We start from the raw sequence: 19,407 nt of genomic DNA on the forward strand, positions 1-19,407 counted from the left end.
AGACTGGAGAAACGTTTCTTGCTGACAGCCATCTGTTTTAGTTTTCCCCAGTCGTATAATAAATAAAACAGGTCGATGTCTTCACCTGTTGGGTCCATGACATGCCAGATGTCAGGACAGGTGCTGTGGTAAATGAGGCAAAGTCCAAAAAGTCAAACAGGCAGTTGACTAAAAACTAACTTAACCCTTTAGCACCGGAGCTTTAGCTCCAGTGTTTACGTTCTTTTGACTACCGTTAGTCTTTAACCAGATGATGTAATTCCAATGGATTCTTAAGCAAAGAAAAGCATCTTTGCGCTGATATAGAACCTTTTTTGTTAATAATGTATTGCATATCGGTGCAAAGCCGACAGGAAAAGCTGCGTGTCTTTTTGCAGAATTAGCTGATTCATATTGATCACGGTTAGAGTTTTTTCAAAATAGGATTTGTTATTCAGGTGTCACCTGTGACATCTCCGGTGTTAAAGGGTTTAAAGGATTTTAGCGTATCGAACTGCTCAAAGATGATGGCTACCTTGTGATGAAATAGAAGGTGATGGTCAGCAGCAACAGTCAGAATGGCTTTAACAGCTAAAAGGCCAAAAGTGTGCCAGAAAAATCATGTCCCACACCATTATACCACCACCTTTCTGAACCAAAAGACAAAGCATTACATAACCATGCTTTCATATTGTTTAGTAAAGTTTATGCCACGTTCTCAAGCAGAGCAAGGGATCGCCTGTGAGGTCAATGCAAAAGATCAGGTGAGCTTTCATACTTACCTGTTGAAGTGAACTGTCTGTGGGAGAGAAAAAAAACCTTCTGTACATCAAACGAAGAACAAAGAAAAACTACATCAAGTCCCAGATTTATAGAATAATAAAGAATTCCAAGCTGGTAGTGTTTTGATACTTTTTTTAAATATCCAGAACTTTTTTTTTTTCTGTCAATTTTTCTGAATCAAAGAAAGGGGGTAGACGGCTCAGGTAGGTCATTTCTGTGTAGATGGTGACAATGGTTGTGCCTTTGAGGTGCAAAGATGAAAACATTTGGAATCGGAGTGAATCATGCTTACCGTTCACAGGACGTTAGAAAAGAGAAATACATACACTCACAAACAAGCAACACAACGTACTTTCATTGTGTGTTTTTGCCTGAGTAATTCCTGCAAAACTCAAAGGATTTATTCATCAGAGTTATCTGAAAAAACAGCATGTAGAAATAGAAAAAAGCTGCAGCAACTGTAAGCACTTCTAAAATCGTAATTGTGAAAGAACCCACCGGTCAATCTCACAGTAAAACATTCATGCAATAGACAGAAGGATATGAATCCAAATAAAAATGATAAAATGATAATATGTACGTGCATTTTATGCCTTTTTTTTAATCATTATCTTACTGTTTTATGCAGTATATCTCCACATCTCTGGATTTTTCACACAAAGTGAACATTTTATTTGTTCCTTATAAGTGCAAATTTGTAATAATTGTATTAAACTCAATGATTTTTATTTCACCAGGTCACCTTCAGTGGTCTGAAAGTTTCAGATTTGAGCAGAAAAGGAGTTTCAGCTCCATCTGACCAAGCCAAAAGCGACTTCTTCTGTGCACTGAGTGGAAGGCAGGAGGCAGAGCACTTTTACTGTCTCCAATTATGACATGTTTCAGTGTGTGACAACTGGCAACAGGCTTTTGCAAAAAAAAACAAGGCACCTGCTACTGATCCGATTACCACACTTAAACAGCCAGACATGCAGATATCTGCATTTTCCCAGAAGGATGTGACCCGTAAAGTGAAGAATCATTTAATTCCTATGAGGAAGTGAACAAATTAGAAAAAAAAAGATGACCTGACTCTTTCTTTTTATGGATGATTATCCCAGATGCTTATTAATACGTTGAAGAACTTTTATTTCTTTTACTTGTGCAGGGTGTTTTCCTATAATGTGGCAGGAAGTTAATATGTCTTAGTATTTAAAAATGCTGCATTTTAGCATGAAATGAGTCCCAAAAAGACTCCAAACATTACAAGCACATTTGCCATGCCATGGCCTCATCAGGAGACATTTCTTTTTTCACCGCTTGTTTACATGAGTGATGTCACTGTTTATACAGAATAATTGCATTTTTAACACAATAATCTGAGCAAGGTAACATTAGACTTCTGGTTTGAAACCAGTCAAAGCAAACCTAAATCATTAAGGAAGGAGATCAAAGCAGCAAGGGTTTGGTTTGATCAACTCCAGATTGTTAGATGGACTTTAAAAACAGTCTCAATATCACAAAGATACAAAAATCCAAATGATCAAACCTTCCCACTCCCAACTAAACTGAATGAACCAACCCATGGTGTCATCTGGACCTCATGTTGAGACACAAATGACCATTTTCCAGAGTCACAACTCTATGCGATGGTGTAAGGGACATGAAAGGATTACAGTCCTGCATAATGCTTCCTGAGGAAGCATTATGCAGGACTTCCAGTGGTGAGGTTTTATTTTCCCATGAACTAAAGTTGACCTTTTTTCCCTCTCCTGTGGAAGCATATTCAGAGAGCTGAATGACAACTGGATAGAGATGAACAGAAAATTTGTCTCAGAAAAATGGGACTTTGGGTGAGAATGGCTGTGGAAAATGTTTTTATGTCCTCATTAACATTTGACCAAAACAAGATTTTGGATGTATTTGAACATGAAAGGGCCTGACACACAAACCTGATGGAAGAGGCAATTTTGTGTTGAGGGTAGATACTAGAAAACAGTTTATTGAAACAGGAACAATGAGAACATTTTTCAAAGTATTTCATTAAAAAAAGGCAATTGTCTGTTTAAAACATGGAAACACTGACATCAAGTGGTGAAATTTGTTTCTGCACAACATCAACTTGCATTAGGTCTCACGTTCCTGCACTGGAGATGACTTTCTGTGTGACAAAGACTTGGCTGAAAAATGGACTAACACCTGTGCACATGCTCAGCTGAACACATCCTGTTTGCATAAAGAGCTGTGATCTGCCACTGGCACAGAACCGCACAAAACCTGCAGACAAAACCCTCTAGATTTCAAAACAAAAACAAAAAAGACCAATTTTTTGTTCAACTGAAACAAATATGGAGATAACTTTACAATTTCAGAGCTTAGATTCATTGAGTGTCTTGAAATTCTTTTTTCTCCCACTGTCAATTTTTTCTTTTAATGTTCACATGTTCTTTTTAGTGACAAGAGCTTTTCTGAAGCAGTCATGCATCAGATGTTTTCTCTAAAGCTGCTGGAATAAGTGCTGTGCAAAACTCCAGGCGTCTAGAGCCAGTGTCCCGCGTTTTTCAACAAAACCTGCCATTGAAGCTCCATATTGGTTAACCCTTGTGCTATCCTAGGCACTTTAACCCTTGTGCTATCCTAGGCACTTTACCATTGGGAGTTGGGTCATCTAGACCCACTAGACAGTGCTCTGAACCTTTTTTCTTCAATGATTTGTGAACCTCACTGGTGTCCATGGATTCCATGGCATCTTTCCACCTTTATCCACCTTTGTCATGGTAGGGAAGAACACATCAATGTAAGGGTGGGGTCATCTAAGATAGCACAAGGGTTAACATTGGGAGTTGGGTCATCTAGACCCACTAGACAGTGCTCTGAACCTTTTTTCTTCAATGATTTGTGAGGCTACAGTCCAGTCCAGCTGCAGTCCATTGTAAAGTAAACATCTCACTGTGTTAGTATTCTCAAGATTGTGAGCTCTCAAAAAGACATTTGTGTTTTTTTCTACAATTTTTGACTTAAATGTGTGGGCTTTTCTCAAACTCAGTTTTGTCTGTATATCTGTTTAGTTTATTGGGCTAATTATCTTGCTTGTAAAGCTTTTATGGGTGTATTTTCTTCCTGTGTAACATAACATTGTGATTTTAACATATAGGAAGACACACATGACACACGTTTGTCAATGTTTAACAGTCTATTCCATAACATTTATCATTGCAGCTGGTTTGCAGATGAAAAAACTTGCCAGTCATTATTCAATTAGATTTTACGTAGCTTTTATTCATTGGAAAAAGTAAAAGCCATACAATGTAGCGAACAAACAAACAAAAACTCTATACAGGCATAATAGCGAAGTCATACACATTCTACAGTCAAGATCGATCTGCCAAAGTGGGAGGAAGGATGGATGGATGGAGCTGTAGCTTCCATCTCAGTTTACAAATGGTTAACATTCATCTGGAGGTTTAAGAAGTCCTTTTACTTCAACAAACATTCTTTAGGCGAAAGAACAAACAGTTTTGTTCTGTTTTTTGTTACAAAAGCAGAGTCAAGATACCCGAAATCCTAACCTGATAACTGCCAAGTGGCGTATTTATGCAGGCATTTGGGTTGAGCACGGACACGCTGTGTACAGAGGAGTTCAGCAGCATTAAGGTTACACTTTGACCTAAGCATGCAAGTTTGTTAATAAATAACCAAACATTCTAGTAAGATAGAAAGAGCCCTGTAAGTGCTGTACTTTTTCAAACATTTTTAAGCCAATTTACCCCCCAAAAAACAAAAAAAAACAAAGCTTGAACTTTTAATTTTTTCTTGCTGTCATCCACTTCTTTACAAAAAACAAAAAAAAAAAGTTCCGCCAGTTACGACTCATAACTTGAATTTAAAATTATTACAGATTTGTTGATAAAATAGTTTTTTTTTCTAGGAAAGCAAATTATTTTGCAATTCCAACGACAGCTAAAACGCTGCAATAAAATTAGTTTGGTTCTGCTGCAGGAAATTTGTGACCACTAGAGGGCGCCAGAGGTTTGAACTGACATGAAAGATGTTGCTTTTGCATCTCCTACAGTGAGGTGAACAGTTGTTGGCAACAGTAAAGGCTTCAAAACGCAACTATGTATAATTAAAAAACAAACAAACAGACAAAATACAAAAGGGCCTGTCTGTATCCATGTTTTCTTTTCTATAGGCATTGTACTTGAACATAAGTGCTAAAACATGGACAAAATCTCTTTAGTTGGTTGTAACTCATTTCAACAAATGCGTTTGGCATTGCGTCGGAGGTTCTTAATTTTGGCTGAAGAGGAAATCTTCCATACTAAATCTCATCTTAATAAAACGAAACAAAAAAAACAAAAACATGAGAATGTTAACACAAAAAAACGGAATATGCTGACAGTAATACACTTTTGAATGCACACACTTTACACCTTATATATGGTAACGCACATGACATATGTGAAAATAAAAGCAATCTCTTTCTGCTTTCAGTAAGCTTGATGTGTACTTTATAATACATGTATACAAGATGACAATATGTAAAGAAAAGCAAAAACAAAAAAAATAAATATTAAACATTACTGTTTTTGAAGTTTTATATATATATATATATATATATATATATATATATATATATATATATATATATATATATATATATATATATATGTATAGCTTAATTTTGTGTAAGATAAACTTTGTTTGCTGACTAAAGCAGTTTCTTTCTACATATTAAACTCACAAAAGCAGTTTTTTAGAACAAAGTTGCTCTTCACAAATTCTTCAAATGTGTTGCTATGAGCCATTAGATAGTTAAACAGCCTTTCCATCCCAATCTTGTTGCTCAACTACAAAAACAGCTGAAAAGTTTAGCTAAGACCCAACAAAGAAGGACCCACCGACTCTTTTCAGTAAATGAAATGTGTCTTTGCATATTTTAGAGCATGAATATGTGTTATGCTTTTCTTTGATAATTTTTTTTTCTTTAAAAAAACTTTGCATTGAAAAAGAAAATTTAGGCACTGTCTGTTAACAATAGCCCTACTCAAAAAGCGTAACTGAATTATTTACAAACCTGATCAAGGGGCAAAAAAGTCTGACAGTTATTGCAAAAGATGCAGAATTGACCTACAGTATCAGTTCCTAACTGTTTTTTTTTTGTTTTGTTTTGATTAAGCAGCCATGTTTTTTTTAAACAAAAGAATACTTTTGACAAACTGTACAGCCCTGACTGCTTGTTTTAAGAATCTTTGGTTGACCAGTCAAAAGCTTGAAAGATTTACAATCCATCGTTACATCACACTACTTGACTTTTTCTTTTTTCTTTTTTAAATAATACAAAACTGAAACAACCACAAAAAATAACATTTGCTCACACAGTCATTCCCTCTTCCTGTTCTTCAGTTACCCTTCCAGGGAGATGAAAATCAACCCCTCCAACACCCCCACCCTCACAGTACCATTGTCACCAGAAGCCACACCCCTTCCTGCACGTCCACTGATTCGTTCTGAAGCCGTCCAAGAATAAAAGCACATGCATACAGACATGTGCGCTCACATGCATCCGCTTGGATTCAAAAGAGCAAGAAAATGAAAAGGTGAAACTGGGAGTGTGTGCTGGACAGGAAAGACAAATACCAAAGGCTTTTTAGAATAAAATAAAAACACAAGACGTCAGAGCCCCTGCTGTCAGTGCTCATCGTTTCTGTGAGGCGATCATCTTGGACACAAAGTTGACGATGGCGCTGGCGGGCTGGCCAGGTTCCAGCTCAGCAAAGAGGTGTGTGACGTTGTCTGTTGTGCTTCCCTGCTTACGCGCCACAAACCCAAACAGCCTGCAAAAAACACGAGTTCATTCAGCTACAAGTACTTATGTTTTTAAACTACAGTTAATTAAGGTGGACTTACTTTGCTACGCCTCCTTCAGGCTTGTTCCATCTGAAAAGATGAGACATAATGAAAAATATTAAAATGTAAATGTTGACTACATATCCATTAACTGGGAAAAATCCAGGACAGTTGGTAATTTAATGCCTGTAGTATAGAAAGACACAGGAAATATGAATAAAATGTTACATTTGTATCTATATCATTGGTGGAACACAAAGAAACATGTGTCATATTCTCTGTGGTCATTCCATGAATTGTGCATGACAATAAAGAAACCAGTTTTAAATCAATCAGAGAAGAGCATTTTTAGTGGAAAAAGCATTTGTCTCTTTAGCTTTTGTCCATAACATTCAAATCATTATTATTATTGAAAGTTACCGTTATGGGAATCATTATTAAGTCACAGTATACTCACTTCCTGTCTTGTGGGTCAGTGTCGCAGAAGGTGACAGTGTTGGTGGGGTAGTGTCGTCTGAAGAAAAGCCTGTAAAACAAGTAAAAACGTCAGAACACACACACACAGACACACACACACAGACACATTGTGGTTAACTTTGTGTGAAACTGCAAACATTGTTAAAGCAATTTTTACAAGACATAACCACAAGCTACTTTGTTCTGTTCTTTTCCCTGGCGTATATACATATAAACCCTTTACAAAACATTTGAATATTGTGGAAAAGTGTATTTTTTTCAATAATTACATGTAAAATAATAAACTTCCACAGATTATACACTCAAGGCCCAATGTTTGCGTTGGTTTATATGAGCTGGAACCCCAATTTAAGTACAAATAAACTTGAAATCAATTGAACAGTGGTCCCTGAATTTATATTCATTGAAAGTTTAATTTTTTTCAAATGGAATTATGGAAATAAAGACACTTTTCCATCATATTTGAATGTTTTTGGAAGGGTCCGTATAGAGAAACTTCAATCATCATTTAAATTCATAAATGTTGTCTTACAGTCAGTCAGTTTCTTGAAATCTCAGACAAAAATGTTTATGAAATGAACTTTGTTGGGACAATTGATCACTTAATTGTTTACTTATCCATGATCGATTGCTGGGTTTATTGTCCTGTCCTTTGAAATACTTGATATACACCATTTCTTTAAGCCTGTCTCAATGTCATGCCTGGGATAAATGCTTAAAACCAAACCACACATTTTAATATTTTACCTAATTACCACAGAAGGTTACTGACAGCAGTTCCAGATGTCTAGTTTGTACAAACTTGGCACACTTTATTGCATAGAGACCTGTTGCAGCCTAGAGCAGTAGCTATTGAAAAACTGTCTTCTTAGGACAACATGAATTAAAGCAATTTGCCTTCAAATGAATGAAAATACAAACATCTTTAATGTCAAGACGTTTTTACTCTCACAAGACATCCTGCAGACCTCCCATATAATACAGGCAGACCTTACACTTACTTCCTCTGGTTGTCTGTGAGTGTGATGCCCTGCGATGACACCTTAAAGTGCACAATGGTGGCAGTAGGTGGCGCCGCAGCAGCCAGTGTCTCAGAAATGGCCTTAGCAACAGCTTGAGGGCCTGTCAGAGATTCCATCTCCACAGAGTTGACGTAGAGAACGTTGCATGCTGGGGGAAAAAAGCAGGCACCTCAGTTTGGATAGGATGTTTCCAACACAACTGTCAACAAGCCTTTCCATGCATTAGGACTGCTTCATTAGCAACCATGCAGATTGGACACAAGCTGGGATTTCACAGGTGGATCCATACAGTTCATTCCAAGTAAAATATTGAGTTTGTTATGGAGGAGATGCTGGATGCTGTTGTTAAGACATCGAAACTGAAGTTCGGTTTTAGATTATTTCGTTTATGCAGGTTCCTACACACAGACAGACATGTAGGATTCACATTCCAAATGGAAAGAGTGCTGCAGCTTTACCATGGGAATCAGCAGGATCCCTCTGCACTGGGATAACAAAAATGTCTGGATGTCAGGATGAGTGAATGAGATACAAATTAACAATAGTGATACAACTGTTTAGGAGATGATCCATACTGCTGATAAGATGAGCACAAACAGATAGTCTGGTTCAGGATTTTACCTGCTCCTTGTTTCAACCGTTCCATCATTGGGTTGGTTGAAGTGTCTTCAGGCACTTCATCAATGAGATCTACAGGAAAAGAGAGATCCTCTCAGCGACTCGTATGTTTCATAGTAATTCCTATCTTCAAGTAAATTTAATTTATCCATATTTCAGAATAAAGGTTTTATGGAAGAAATCCCATAGATTGAATGTGTTGAAAGATTTTTAAAACGCAAATTTATTATAGGATTTTATCTTCAAAGCTTAGCATAAAAATAAAAATAAATGAAAACACCACATTGTGCTTTTATTGTGAAGTAGTCAAAAGTAATGGCTTGTGAATGGGGACAGAAATCTGATGCACATGCAGTTATCTGCTATTGTTTTAAACACCTGCTGGTTGGGCACTAGTAGACCAACTGTCAAGATCATCACCAACACGCAGCATTCAATCATTGTGTAGCTAATAATTAGGTCAGCTGCATTTAAAAGAAAAATGTTTACTTCAATATAAAAAACTGCCCTCAAGTGATTGACCCGGCACTCACAACATGGGAGAAGGGGCATTTGGATCTCATCCTGTATGTTAACGTTGTCTTTGCAACATCAGCTTTCTGCATATAAAAATTTCTTTTTCTTAAATAGTTTATTCATCAAAAATAATGGACCAAATTATTTTGGTTATTTTCATAAAGTTTGTCGTTAGCACCTGAGCTGTTATGCTAGAGCTAAAACAAAAGTGCTAAATTAGAGACTAATTTGGTTTAAGCAAAGTTTTACTTGACTTGAGCTTTTTATCCCAAAGTTGGTTTTTATTTCTCTTTAAGAAGCAATGGTAGCCATGAAGATGCTAATGAGCCTGTGCAGGATTGAAAACCTAAGTAAAAACAGAGCTGCAACACAAAGAACTATGAAATCAAGGGAACTTTGAGGGCTCGTACCTGTGGCAGGGATGATTAATTTGCACGGCAGGGCCAGTGGCGTGATGGCATGTTGGTAGACCAAGGCTGACAAACATCCTGAAAAACAGCAAAAGCATTTATGAATACTTCTTGGATTTAAAAAAAAAAGGATTTTCGTTTTTTCAAATCGTCTCTTCAAGCAGAAGCCGTCGGTCCGTTAGAGCAACCCAAGAATTATAAAGGGCTTATGGACAAGTAGCATTGGATTTATACAACTAAAACACACAGATATAGAACAGCTGTAACAAATAGGAAGAACACAAGTTAGGTTAAATAATTAAATGATAATAAAAGTATTGTAATAATCTTTATTGATGACAATCAAAAATTACTACATTTTGAAACATTACCTGTGATAAGTGTAATGATTTGGGGAATAGTGTAATTTGTAGACTTCGTAAAACAGCTCAAAATTGTCCACCTACCAAAATAAGGCTCATTGGGGCAGCCTTTCAGCTTGACCCCTTTAGGGCTGCTTTCGATCAGGAAGTGTCTCACCAGCTCGTTGGTGATGTCACCTGAGACACAGGAGAAGACTATTTCAATAATATGGAGACATTGCCTCATGGGTTTGGTATTAAGACACAGCTCTAATGCTGCTCCCAGGGATTAAAACAGAGAAGAAACTGAGTTGAATAAAATGTAATAGTTGAATCTGCTGTGATGTTGACATCCTCTTTTTGCCTCTTACCTTTTTTGCTTTGTTGCACAGAGGGAGGAGGAGTGGCCACCTTCATCGCCAAGCCATAAGCTCCTCTGAATGAGTGGCTGTCCCGGATGACAAAAGCTCCAGGCTCTCTGTCTTTCAGCAGGCTGATAGCTGTAAAATTAGACAAACTTAACTTATTACAATGAAACACCTACTGAGCAGAAAAAGAGACTTTAGCAAACTGAAAAATACTGCAGATATTGCACCATTACCAAGACAGCCATGGCATTAGCCTAAAACTTTAGGACCAAATAGTCCAAAAAGATTAAAGTGGAATTATCCTCGGCTTCAGCTTCTGTTTAGTTTGTTTCTCAGTGCTATCAATAATCATTATGAAACAATCAACCAGATTGCATCAACATAATCTCAGAGATGAGATGAAGAAACACTTCAGGTTTTAAAACTGTCTAAAAGGAAACCATCTTACAGCAAAGATTGAGATTTTCTAGACAGAAAAGTGACAATAGCGTTCAGAAAAACAAGGTCTGTCTACATTTGACTGAAAAAGGTTCTATAGGCTAAAATGATTGTTCATATTTAATATATATATATATATATATATATATATATATATATATATATATATATATATATATATATATATATATATATGTGTGTGTATATACATACAGTATATACATATTTGACTTAAATATGAAAGATCTTTTTTCCCTGACTCATTAGAAGTTTAACCAAACTTCAAACACACTTTTTATTTACTCAAAATTCCTAACTTTTTCCTTTGTGACAGTTAAGGCAACGAAGATAGATGAGGCCAGCAATGCAGATAGATCAAAATTCCTAACATATGGTGTGGTTTTCACTGTGGTACTGCCCTGCACCAAGTATAAACTATGCCTCTGATGTCATTGCAATTGAGCATGTGAAATTATTTAACATGACACAATCCAACATAATGCCATGGCAAAAAGCACATGAGGCAACCAGTTGAAGTGGATATTCAATAAAATACATTTGTATGTTGCTACTGTAAATCTTACAAAATGTAGTACTAGCAAAAGTAAAATGACTGGTTAAAACTGCACCAAGTTTGTTGTCAAGGACACCGACATTTTAAATACCACGAAGACAAAACAAGGTGGCAAAATAAGTTGGACAAGTCGGACATGTGTTATTTTGATGACAGTTCTAGCTGTTTCACTGACCTCATTGTCAAGAAAGGGAGAAGTCTTAAAGCGGCTCACCCTGTTCCCTGGAGATCTCCGGCTTGTACCAGAACTTGGATGTGTCTTGGACAAACTTAACGTTGAGCCGATTCTCTAGGCTTCCGTCTGCATAAAAATGAAAAGCTGTCATCAAAAATCTGTGACTGATTCCTTTATGTTTTGTTATAAACAGTTTCTGGAACAAACATCAAGGTCTTCCGAAGACCACCTACAGGTGAAAGATTTGAAAACACTAAATAATGCTACTTATTATGCTATTCAATTTCGTGTCAGTCAAGTTGGGTGAAACTGTATCTGCTCGAAAGTATGATTAAAAAGTTAAAATGCAAACTTTTTGGTAATTCTTCCAGTTTTATAGAACAAAATACAAAGTTCTGGAATTTTGATCCTCAAAAACATTAATATCCTTACCGGGAATATTGAACTTTGAGAAGTCAGAAAGTGTATGAAAGTAGCCTGGAGTGCTTCCTCCACTCATGGGAGACATTATCTTCCCGTTTATGGTGCCATAAGAAAGTGCTCCATTTGGTCGGTCACCACTGGACATCCGCCTCTTCTCTGGGAGTTGGGGTTGGGTGGCTGGGGCTGGGCTCCCTTGTCGAAAACCACCTATCCCAATTATCCCACCATCCTGGTAGTTTGCAGGTGAGATGGGGAAAGAGGGAGTAGGTGGTCCTTGGTAGCCGGAGGAGCTACTCTGTCTTGACAGGTTCCCATGCCTTTCATCTGGTGTGGTGTAGCCACTATGGATAGGGTGCCGATCCAAACTGGGACTTCTCTGGGACATCTGTGAAACAGATGGATGACGGCCCAGCACTGGACTTCCTTGTGGATTTGTGATGGAAGGCTGTCTGCTCAGAACGGGACTGGTCTGAATAGGCTGACCCAAGGAGGGCTGCCTGCTGAGGACTGGGCTGTGAGGAGACATCTGTCCCAAAGAACCTTGTCTACTGAGAACAGGACTGGCCTGGGCGCCCTGAGATAGACGATGACCAAGAACTGGACTACCACCTAGTCCTGCAACACCCACCTCAAACCCGTTGGCAGGCGATTTTTGAGCCAACCATATCGAGCCATCTTGTTTAGCACTCAATTGCTGATAAAGACCCTGGTTGGGTGTGGATTGGTGTTCCACAAAGGGGCTTCTGTGGTTTAATAGTGTCTTAGAGGGCTCTGAAACTGACAGCCCAGGGTCAGAAGCCACATAACCCCCCAGTACGCTGTTAGACCCAAGGTAGGACTGTGTTGGGGTAGTGTTGCCCAGGTGGGAGGAGGTTGGAGAGCTAGAATCCAGGTAGGAAGAAGCAGGGGTTGCTGGTGCCTGATAGGATGGAGTGGGAGTGGGAAATGAAATTTCTGTAGCTTGAGACTGAAATCCAGAATCAGTAGTTGGTTGGGAGGAAGTGCTAACATTGCTGTCAACTAAGAGGTGTCCACTGAAATAAAAATAAGACCAAAAGAAACAGCTGATTATTCTTTCCTTTACTGACATTTCACCAAAGAACTGTTGTTAAAGATTTGTCTTTATATAAACTCTTCAAAGATGCACATTTTTTTATTGTAGGTAATAGATCAGATCTAGCTTTGGAATCATAAGTAAGGATGTCAGACATACCCCTGTGAGCACCGGATGGGACTGCTGCTGGACAAAGGTGGGTTCATTGTTTGGTTGCTGGGACTAAGATTTCCCAGCTGACCCTTTGCATCTTCTGGAGGGCTGAGGCTTCGGGGCGACGTGGATGGCTCTCCGCCCGACACTGCCGACCTTGCCACAGACTCTACATAGCTTCTTGGTGCTGCACAGTAAAAAGAAAAACTATTATTAACTCTACAGTTACAGCAAGTGTAATTTATTTCTTTTTACTCAATGATTCTTGATTGAGAATTTTACAGACAGGGTCTGAAATGAGGATTATACTATGAGAAAAATGGTTTAGTGGCAAAACGATGGGAATAATTTGACGAATATTGGATTTAGTTTTAATAACCAATGTGACTTGACTCCTATATGGACTGTTGCATAAAGGTTAAGATATAGTTAATGGGATGAAGAACCCTAAAACATTGGATGTTGATAAGAACTTCTGGCATTCCAGACCACTCTTACCTTCATCACACTCACTGAATTCACCATCTGAGTGCCATTATTGGAGACACAAAATATTGTAAAAGAAAAATTACACCTGATTACCTGCTTTCTCCATAAGTGTTGATGTCATATGCTTTGAAATAATCTACACTTTGAGAATACTTTTTCTTAAATCAACTCTAAACAGTCATTTCACACTCGTGTTCCTCAGATGATCTAAGCTAAAACACCATCTTTAGCCAGACTAATTCAGTAAAGTTGTAGGTGTATGATCAAATATTTGAAGTCATCTTTGAAGTCCTTAAAGGTCCTGATCAAAGCAACAATACTTTGATTCAGGATGTGTTCTATGAACCAACCTGAGCCTGTTTGATGAAGTAAGATTTCTGCTGGGTTGTGAGGCTTCAGTCCCAGAGCTGACAAGGGAGTCTTGGCAAGACCAGGAGGTGAGCGACCTAAAGAAAGAGAAGACCTTTTTTACTACCCACAATCAAACATCACAGCTATCCTGACAGCTGCTACCTGTTAAAAAGCATAATACAAGACTTCAAAAAAGTCTTTACACACTTTAGTCATTAAATTGTGTTGACGTTCAATCAGACAATAACAGGTATGAAGCTGTCAAGAGTAGATTAGGTTAACACACAAATTGCAACATGATCAGGAAAGCGTGTTCATGCTTCGTACTCTTATGAAGGTTAAAACAAGCATGCAACCATTGATGGTTTCAGCCAGATTCTTCCATGCAAAAAACACGGTGCATGAGAACAAAATGACATCCAAGCAAAGCGGAGCCAAAGTGGATTCATAAGCTCTTCTGGTGGAGAGCTGTAGTACTGAATTTGTTTTTTACTTTTCTGTATTCATGATTTATATTCTTTTTTTTTTTCATTTAAAAAAATTGCATAAAGAGCTTTAACAGAGACACTTATTATGAACTGCTCTACCAGTCCCTTTCTTGGCTGAACACAATAAGTCATTTAGAAAGGGAAAAACTGGTGGTACAATTATCAAAAGAATAAATTATAGACAGCTAAGAATATTGCAGGGAGAGAAATGCAATCATGAATGACAACAGGAACACAGAGACTAGCAACTGGTAAGATGTTGTGGTAAATGGTAGTTTTTACAGAAATATTGCAAGTTTGCATCACCTTCATTTTTACTGATCAGCCTGTTTTTGTCAGCAAAGGTAAACTGATCAATTTTAAAAGAAAGTGCCACTCTCCTGTGACTGTCATGCCAAAGCACTGCAGGACTGACAAATGAGGGGTGAAAGGTCACTCAGGGAGAACAAAGGGCTCAGCTCCACATGACTGACAACGTGGGACAGTGGAACTCTGGTACAGGCATTGTGCATCTTCCACTTACCAAAGAATCCCAATCAATTCTTTGAACACAGATGCACCTCCATTGATTATGGGTGGGCTGAGAATGAGTTTGTGTGTTTATCTTTAACTAAAGTAGTGTTAATTTTGTCTTTTAGTTAGGGATTGGTACAGAAACTCTGTGCCAAGTTGGTACTGGTACCACTGTATATGGTACTAGCTGAACAGTATGAAAAAATTTGGTGTATTCTATTCAATTTTGCTGTAAATCTCCAGCTGACCCTCTTAATTCAATTAGATTAGGTTTTATTTTTATAGCCCAATATTACTACACAGTTGTCTAAATGAGGTTTACTAATTTTACAAAACTTAAAATTAGCTATAAACTACAATAGGTGATTGCTAAAATAAATTAAACAGACTAAGCTAAACTGGGCATACCTGCCCTTAGACCCTCTTTCCCGGTAAGGAAAAACTCCTAAAAAAAACAGATTTCAGGAAAAAAAAAAAGAAGTAACCTCACGGATGGTCACATGAAGTATTGTGGGTGGCCTCCTATAGAATGGGGTACTTGGAGCTTTAGTCAAATTGCCAAAGGCAAAGCGAGCAAAAGTTTGGCCGTAATTCAAACTAAAAGATTCTAATTCAGTGACCTGATGTATAAAAGTGCAGAAATACATGTTTTCTGTTTTCTGTTAATTGACTGTCAGAAAAAATGAAATACAGCATCTTGCTCAAACTTGAACGCTCTCCTTCTAACGCTGCTAAGTCACACTTAAATATTTTTGGGGGGAGAAAAAAAAAATCACTTCATTTTTTAAACGCCAGTTTGAGGACTGTTTAGGCACCAAAACCATTTCAAAAGTATTGGGTCAGCACCAGCACCTTATAAAATCCAAACGGTACCCATCCCTATTTTAAGTGCATCTTCTCAGTTGTTAACCTATTGTAGTAAATTGAAAAAACTCATTTGTTAAGTGCTGTGATTTCTTCAAAAACTGTAAACAAAGTGAGGTAGACCTGAAAGGACAAAATGTGTTAAGGCAACACTAAAGGTGACATTTTGATTCCGCTTACTTTGCCCAACGACCCACAAAATTTGCATTAAAAATATACTTTGTGTTTTTGTGATTGCCTCTTTGGAAAAAGATTAAAGAAAACTAAAAAGCAAAACTTAAAAAAAGAAAAAGTGAGGGTTTATGACTGTAAATCATTGTAAAATTTTTAAAAAGACTGCTAGGTTTGAATCTTTGATTTCAAAGTTGAACCAGATTTTTTTCACTTAGATAAAATAAGTAGCGTGATAAAAAGATATATACAACCTCCAGCATAAATCACTTCATTATGTAACCAAGCTCCACAGTACCATCTGTCTGTCGGGTGAAAGACTTACACAGATTGAAGTAAGGGGTTTGCGGTGACATGGGAAAGGCAGGGGTTTGGGGAAACACCTCACCACCAACTGTGGGTGTAGGACTGATTTGTCCTCCATCCATTTCTTCAAAGGCCTCCTTGTAGCTGTGCAGATTTCTCTGGAATGGGTGATATTGGGATGAGAATGTAACTCCACAATACACAACAAAGTAAATGAGTGTTTTTATAGCCCGTGTTTATTTTATACCTCCCTTGGTCGTCCACCGGGGTTCATTCCTATGGCATGGACAAACTCAGGAGAGACACATCGAATTGGGGAGCGCATCGGAATATCAGGAGATTTGCCGTCATCAGAATGTCCCTCACTGGTGATGCGACGGCGAGGAAGAGTTGAAGGCTCCTCAAAGGAAGCTGTACGTGCCTGGACACCTGAGATGTTGCATAAATGAGTGTTAAATTAAAAAAAAGAAGCCAGGTTGACGGTCCTCAGGTAGCTTAACACCATCACTGTCGGCCTCTGTGGATGCTCACTGTGTGTAGAGGATCACACTTTGCAAAGCATTAGCATGATGCTTTGTGAACTCAAAATTTTGCATTTAACATGCAAGAGGATCTTTAAATAAACTTTAAACTAAAATATGTAATAAGTCTTTTTAATACATAAAATATTTATACTTGAAAACTCAACAATAAAAAGTAGATACACTCACTGTAACAGTTTGTTAAAATGCCAATAAATTTAGCTAATCTTGCTAAAGAGCTTCTCAAAAATGCTTGAAACACAAAACAAACAACAATGGAGTTAAGAAGATTATTATTCATAAGCCAATAAGAGACCAGTGACTGTAACACAGAGCAAGCAAAGCAGGAAAAGCTGGCAAATACATCAAAGCTCAAAAGTGGGACCACCACTTGTTGCCACTCATTATTGTAAAAGAGCATAATTAGAGGGAGAAAAAAGGTGAAAAAAGCACCATTGTATTTTGTATTAATATAAAACAAGCTGAGTCAGTAAATTCTGTGGTGTGTTTGTTCTGAGGCAGTTCAGTTTATCTGTTTCCTCCCCTACAATGTTACACTTGAGGGTGCATCCCATTTTTTCTTAAATAATCAAAAAGTTGATTTATTATTGTAATTTAGATCAAAGAGTTGTGAGTATTCAGAAGACCAATAAACAAGAGCAACATGAAAGGTTGTTGGGTTTAAACCAGAGCTGCCCAGTCCTAGTCATTGAGATCAACCGGCCTGCCTGTTTTCCACTTCCCTTTTGCTTTCTACTGATGAGCTGACTCAAGTCTACATGTCCCCATAGAGCAGACTGCCAAAGAACTCTTGAGGCTGAGAAATCCCGGGAATACTTAAAGCTTAAGCCGACACGATTCTGGATAAGATCATTTTAAAATCTCTGATTGGGTTTAAAAGAGTAAAAAAATATTGAAACCATGCAGAATGCAACAACTGCAATAAATGTCTATAGAGAGGAGTTACTGGCTATAGATGGATAAGGCTGACATTCAAAATTGTCAGGAATTCAGTTTTTTGCCAATAAACAATAAACCACATGGAGTTAAAATGCTTTGATTAAATGCCAAATTAACCATCCCAATTTTTCATTATTTCTATTCTATGAAACTTGTAAAGATTTATTTTCAATTAAAAGCAATAAATTCTGCATATCTAAGTGAGACTAATGCCATCTGTGAGCATTATTGATTAAAATAAAGCATAAAATACTTCATTGCATGCCAAATACCACTGGGTTTGACAGCTTTGAAAAGCCCCAAAACAGAACGCACCCACTGTTGCATCATTGATTAAAAACCAAGAACCAGATGTGGTCAATGCACCCTTTCCTACAGAGTGCTGTCAAACGCTACACTTTGCCTGACTGTAAGCAAAGTGTTTACCACTCAGTATCCCAAAACTCATACTTTAACCCCCTTTTTTTGTTTTAAGACTTTTAAGACTTCGTTTATCCTGTTACAATACAGCTGTACTTGAGAAATTATCCTGTGCACGTCTTATTTCTCGATGACAGCAAAAATCACCTAATCAATAGTTGTGTCCAGCCTAGCAGTTTAAAGTCTACTCTAACATCTAATTTTGATAGACTGCTGCATCTTTGCAGAAAGGATATTGCTGTCTGTGGTAGAGGGCCCAGACTGGGCTTTATACAATAACGTCTGGATTGTGGTCACTAACTCTCAGTGGACACATACAGGATCAGTAGCGCTGTCTTTCTTGTGCATTTCACTTTCTCTGTCGGTCTTTGTAAATCTTGAAAAGGGAGCAAATGAAAAAGGCAGCTTTGAATGAGGCCAGTGTCCGGGACTCAGTATTGTTCCTGAAGTTTGGCAAAACAGATCTTGTGACATGGTCTCCTGGCAAGGGACAGAGCCTTCTTTGTGCTTCCCTTGTCTCATTCTTGAGAAACTTATCCAATAGGGATTTTTCAGTGCCACATTTAGGGTGACTCTTTTACTTTCAGTAGAAAAAAATTTGCAACTCAGAACAAACACTAATCTCAAGCACATATAAAGAGGATAATAAGCATGTTTTTTTAATTTTTGATGATGCTGCCCTCTGATTAAACATGTCAAACATTAGTTTTATGTTAAAAATAAACCAAACGTACTGTAGACATACACAATTAATAAATGCACCCCACTGCAATCAAAGGTTAAGCAGAAGCAAAACACGAAACCCTTCGAAAGGATCTGTCCTTTCATTTTTAAGGGTTCCTTCATACAGGATGGGAGAACCAACCCGAGAGGGAGTGAGAACGACGATGATCAGACTGAGCGGAGGTCATGCTTGGGATGGCGCTTTGGGCGCGAGCCGTGTACTCTGGGATGAATGATGAAATAAAGATTAAGATAAAGTAAGAAAAGCAGAGAGATGAAAGCTGGCCTAAAAAAGAACAAATGTATGCAATGTTTATTTAAAGACCCACTCATATTGTCAAAGCGTTCCTGGTGCTTTTTTAATTATGATTATGCCATTTTTAGCCAAATCAAAAAACTTTTTGTTTACTACGGCATAGTTTCTGCTGGGTGGCAGTTGTT

General features: G+C 37.7%; 1 protein-coding gene across 49 annotated transcripts in view; it reads right to left on the reverse strand.

Annotated features, from left to right (window-relative positions):
- Positions 1 to 3,999: 3,999 nt before the first annotated feature.
- The window catches only part of tns1b (tensin 1b), a 172,524-nt gene continuing 157,116 nt past the window's right edge, over positions 4,000 to 19,407 (reverse strand). For 17 of the 49 annotated variants that reach the window (XM_020712927.3, XM_078939375.1, XM_078939419.1 and 14 more), the window contains 17 exons: positions 19,109 to 19,189; positions 16,590 to 16,771; positions 16,362 to 16,500; positions 14,000 to 14,095; positions 13,659 to 13,685; positions 13,167 to 13,347; positions 11,963 to 12,987; positions 11,570 to 11,656; positions 10,347 to 10,475; positions 10,081 to 10,173; positions 9,635 to 9,712; positions 8,712 to 8,780; positions 8,549 to 8,593; positions 8,070 to 8,238; positions 7,049 to 7,117; positions 6,652 to 6,681; positions 4,000 to 6,578 (listed from right to left, as the gene is read on the reverse strand). In XM_020712927.3, the coding sequence (XP_020568586.1) occupies positions 6,440 to 6,578; positions 6,652 to 6,681; positions 7,049 to 7,117; positions 8,070 to 8,238; positions 8,549 to 8,593; positions 8,712 to 8,780; positions 9,635 to 9,712; positions 10,081 to 10,173; positions 10,347 to 10,475; positions 11,570 to 11,656; positions 11,963 to 12,987; positions 13,167 to 13,347; positions 13,659 to 13,685; positions 14,000 to 14,095; positions 16,362 to 16,500; positions 16,590 to 16,771; positions 19,109 to 19,189 (2,639 nt within the window). In that variant the 3' untranslated portion in view covers positions 4,000 to 6,439. The remainder of the gene's footprint in view (positions 6,579 to 6,651; positions 6,682 to 7,048; positions 7,118 to 8,069; positions 8,239 to 8,548; positions 8,594 to 8,711; positions 8,781 to 9,634; positions 9,713 to 10,080; positions 10,174 to 10,346; positions 10,476 to 11,569; positions 11,657 to 11,962; positions 12,988 to 13,166; positions 13,348 to 13,658; positions 13,686 to 13,999; positions 14,096 to 16,361; positions 16,501 to 16,589; positions 16,772 to 19,108; positions 19,190 to 19,407) is intronic. The other 32 variants (XM_078939388.1, XM_078939386.1, XM_078939410.1 and 29 more) reach the window with 18 other exon arrangements.

Source organism: Oryzias latipes, chromosome 21, assembly GCF_053564925.1.
Source record: "Oryzias latipes strain Hd-rR chromosome 21, Olatipes_Hd-rR_3.1".
Classification (NCBI taxonomy): domain Eukaryota; kingdom Metazoa; phylum Chordata; class Actinopteri; order Beloniformes; family Adrianichthyidae; genus Oryzias; species Oryzias latipes.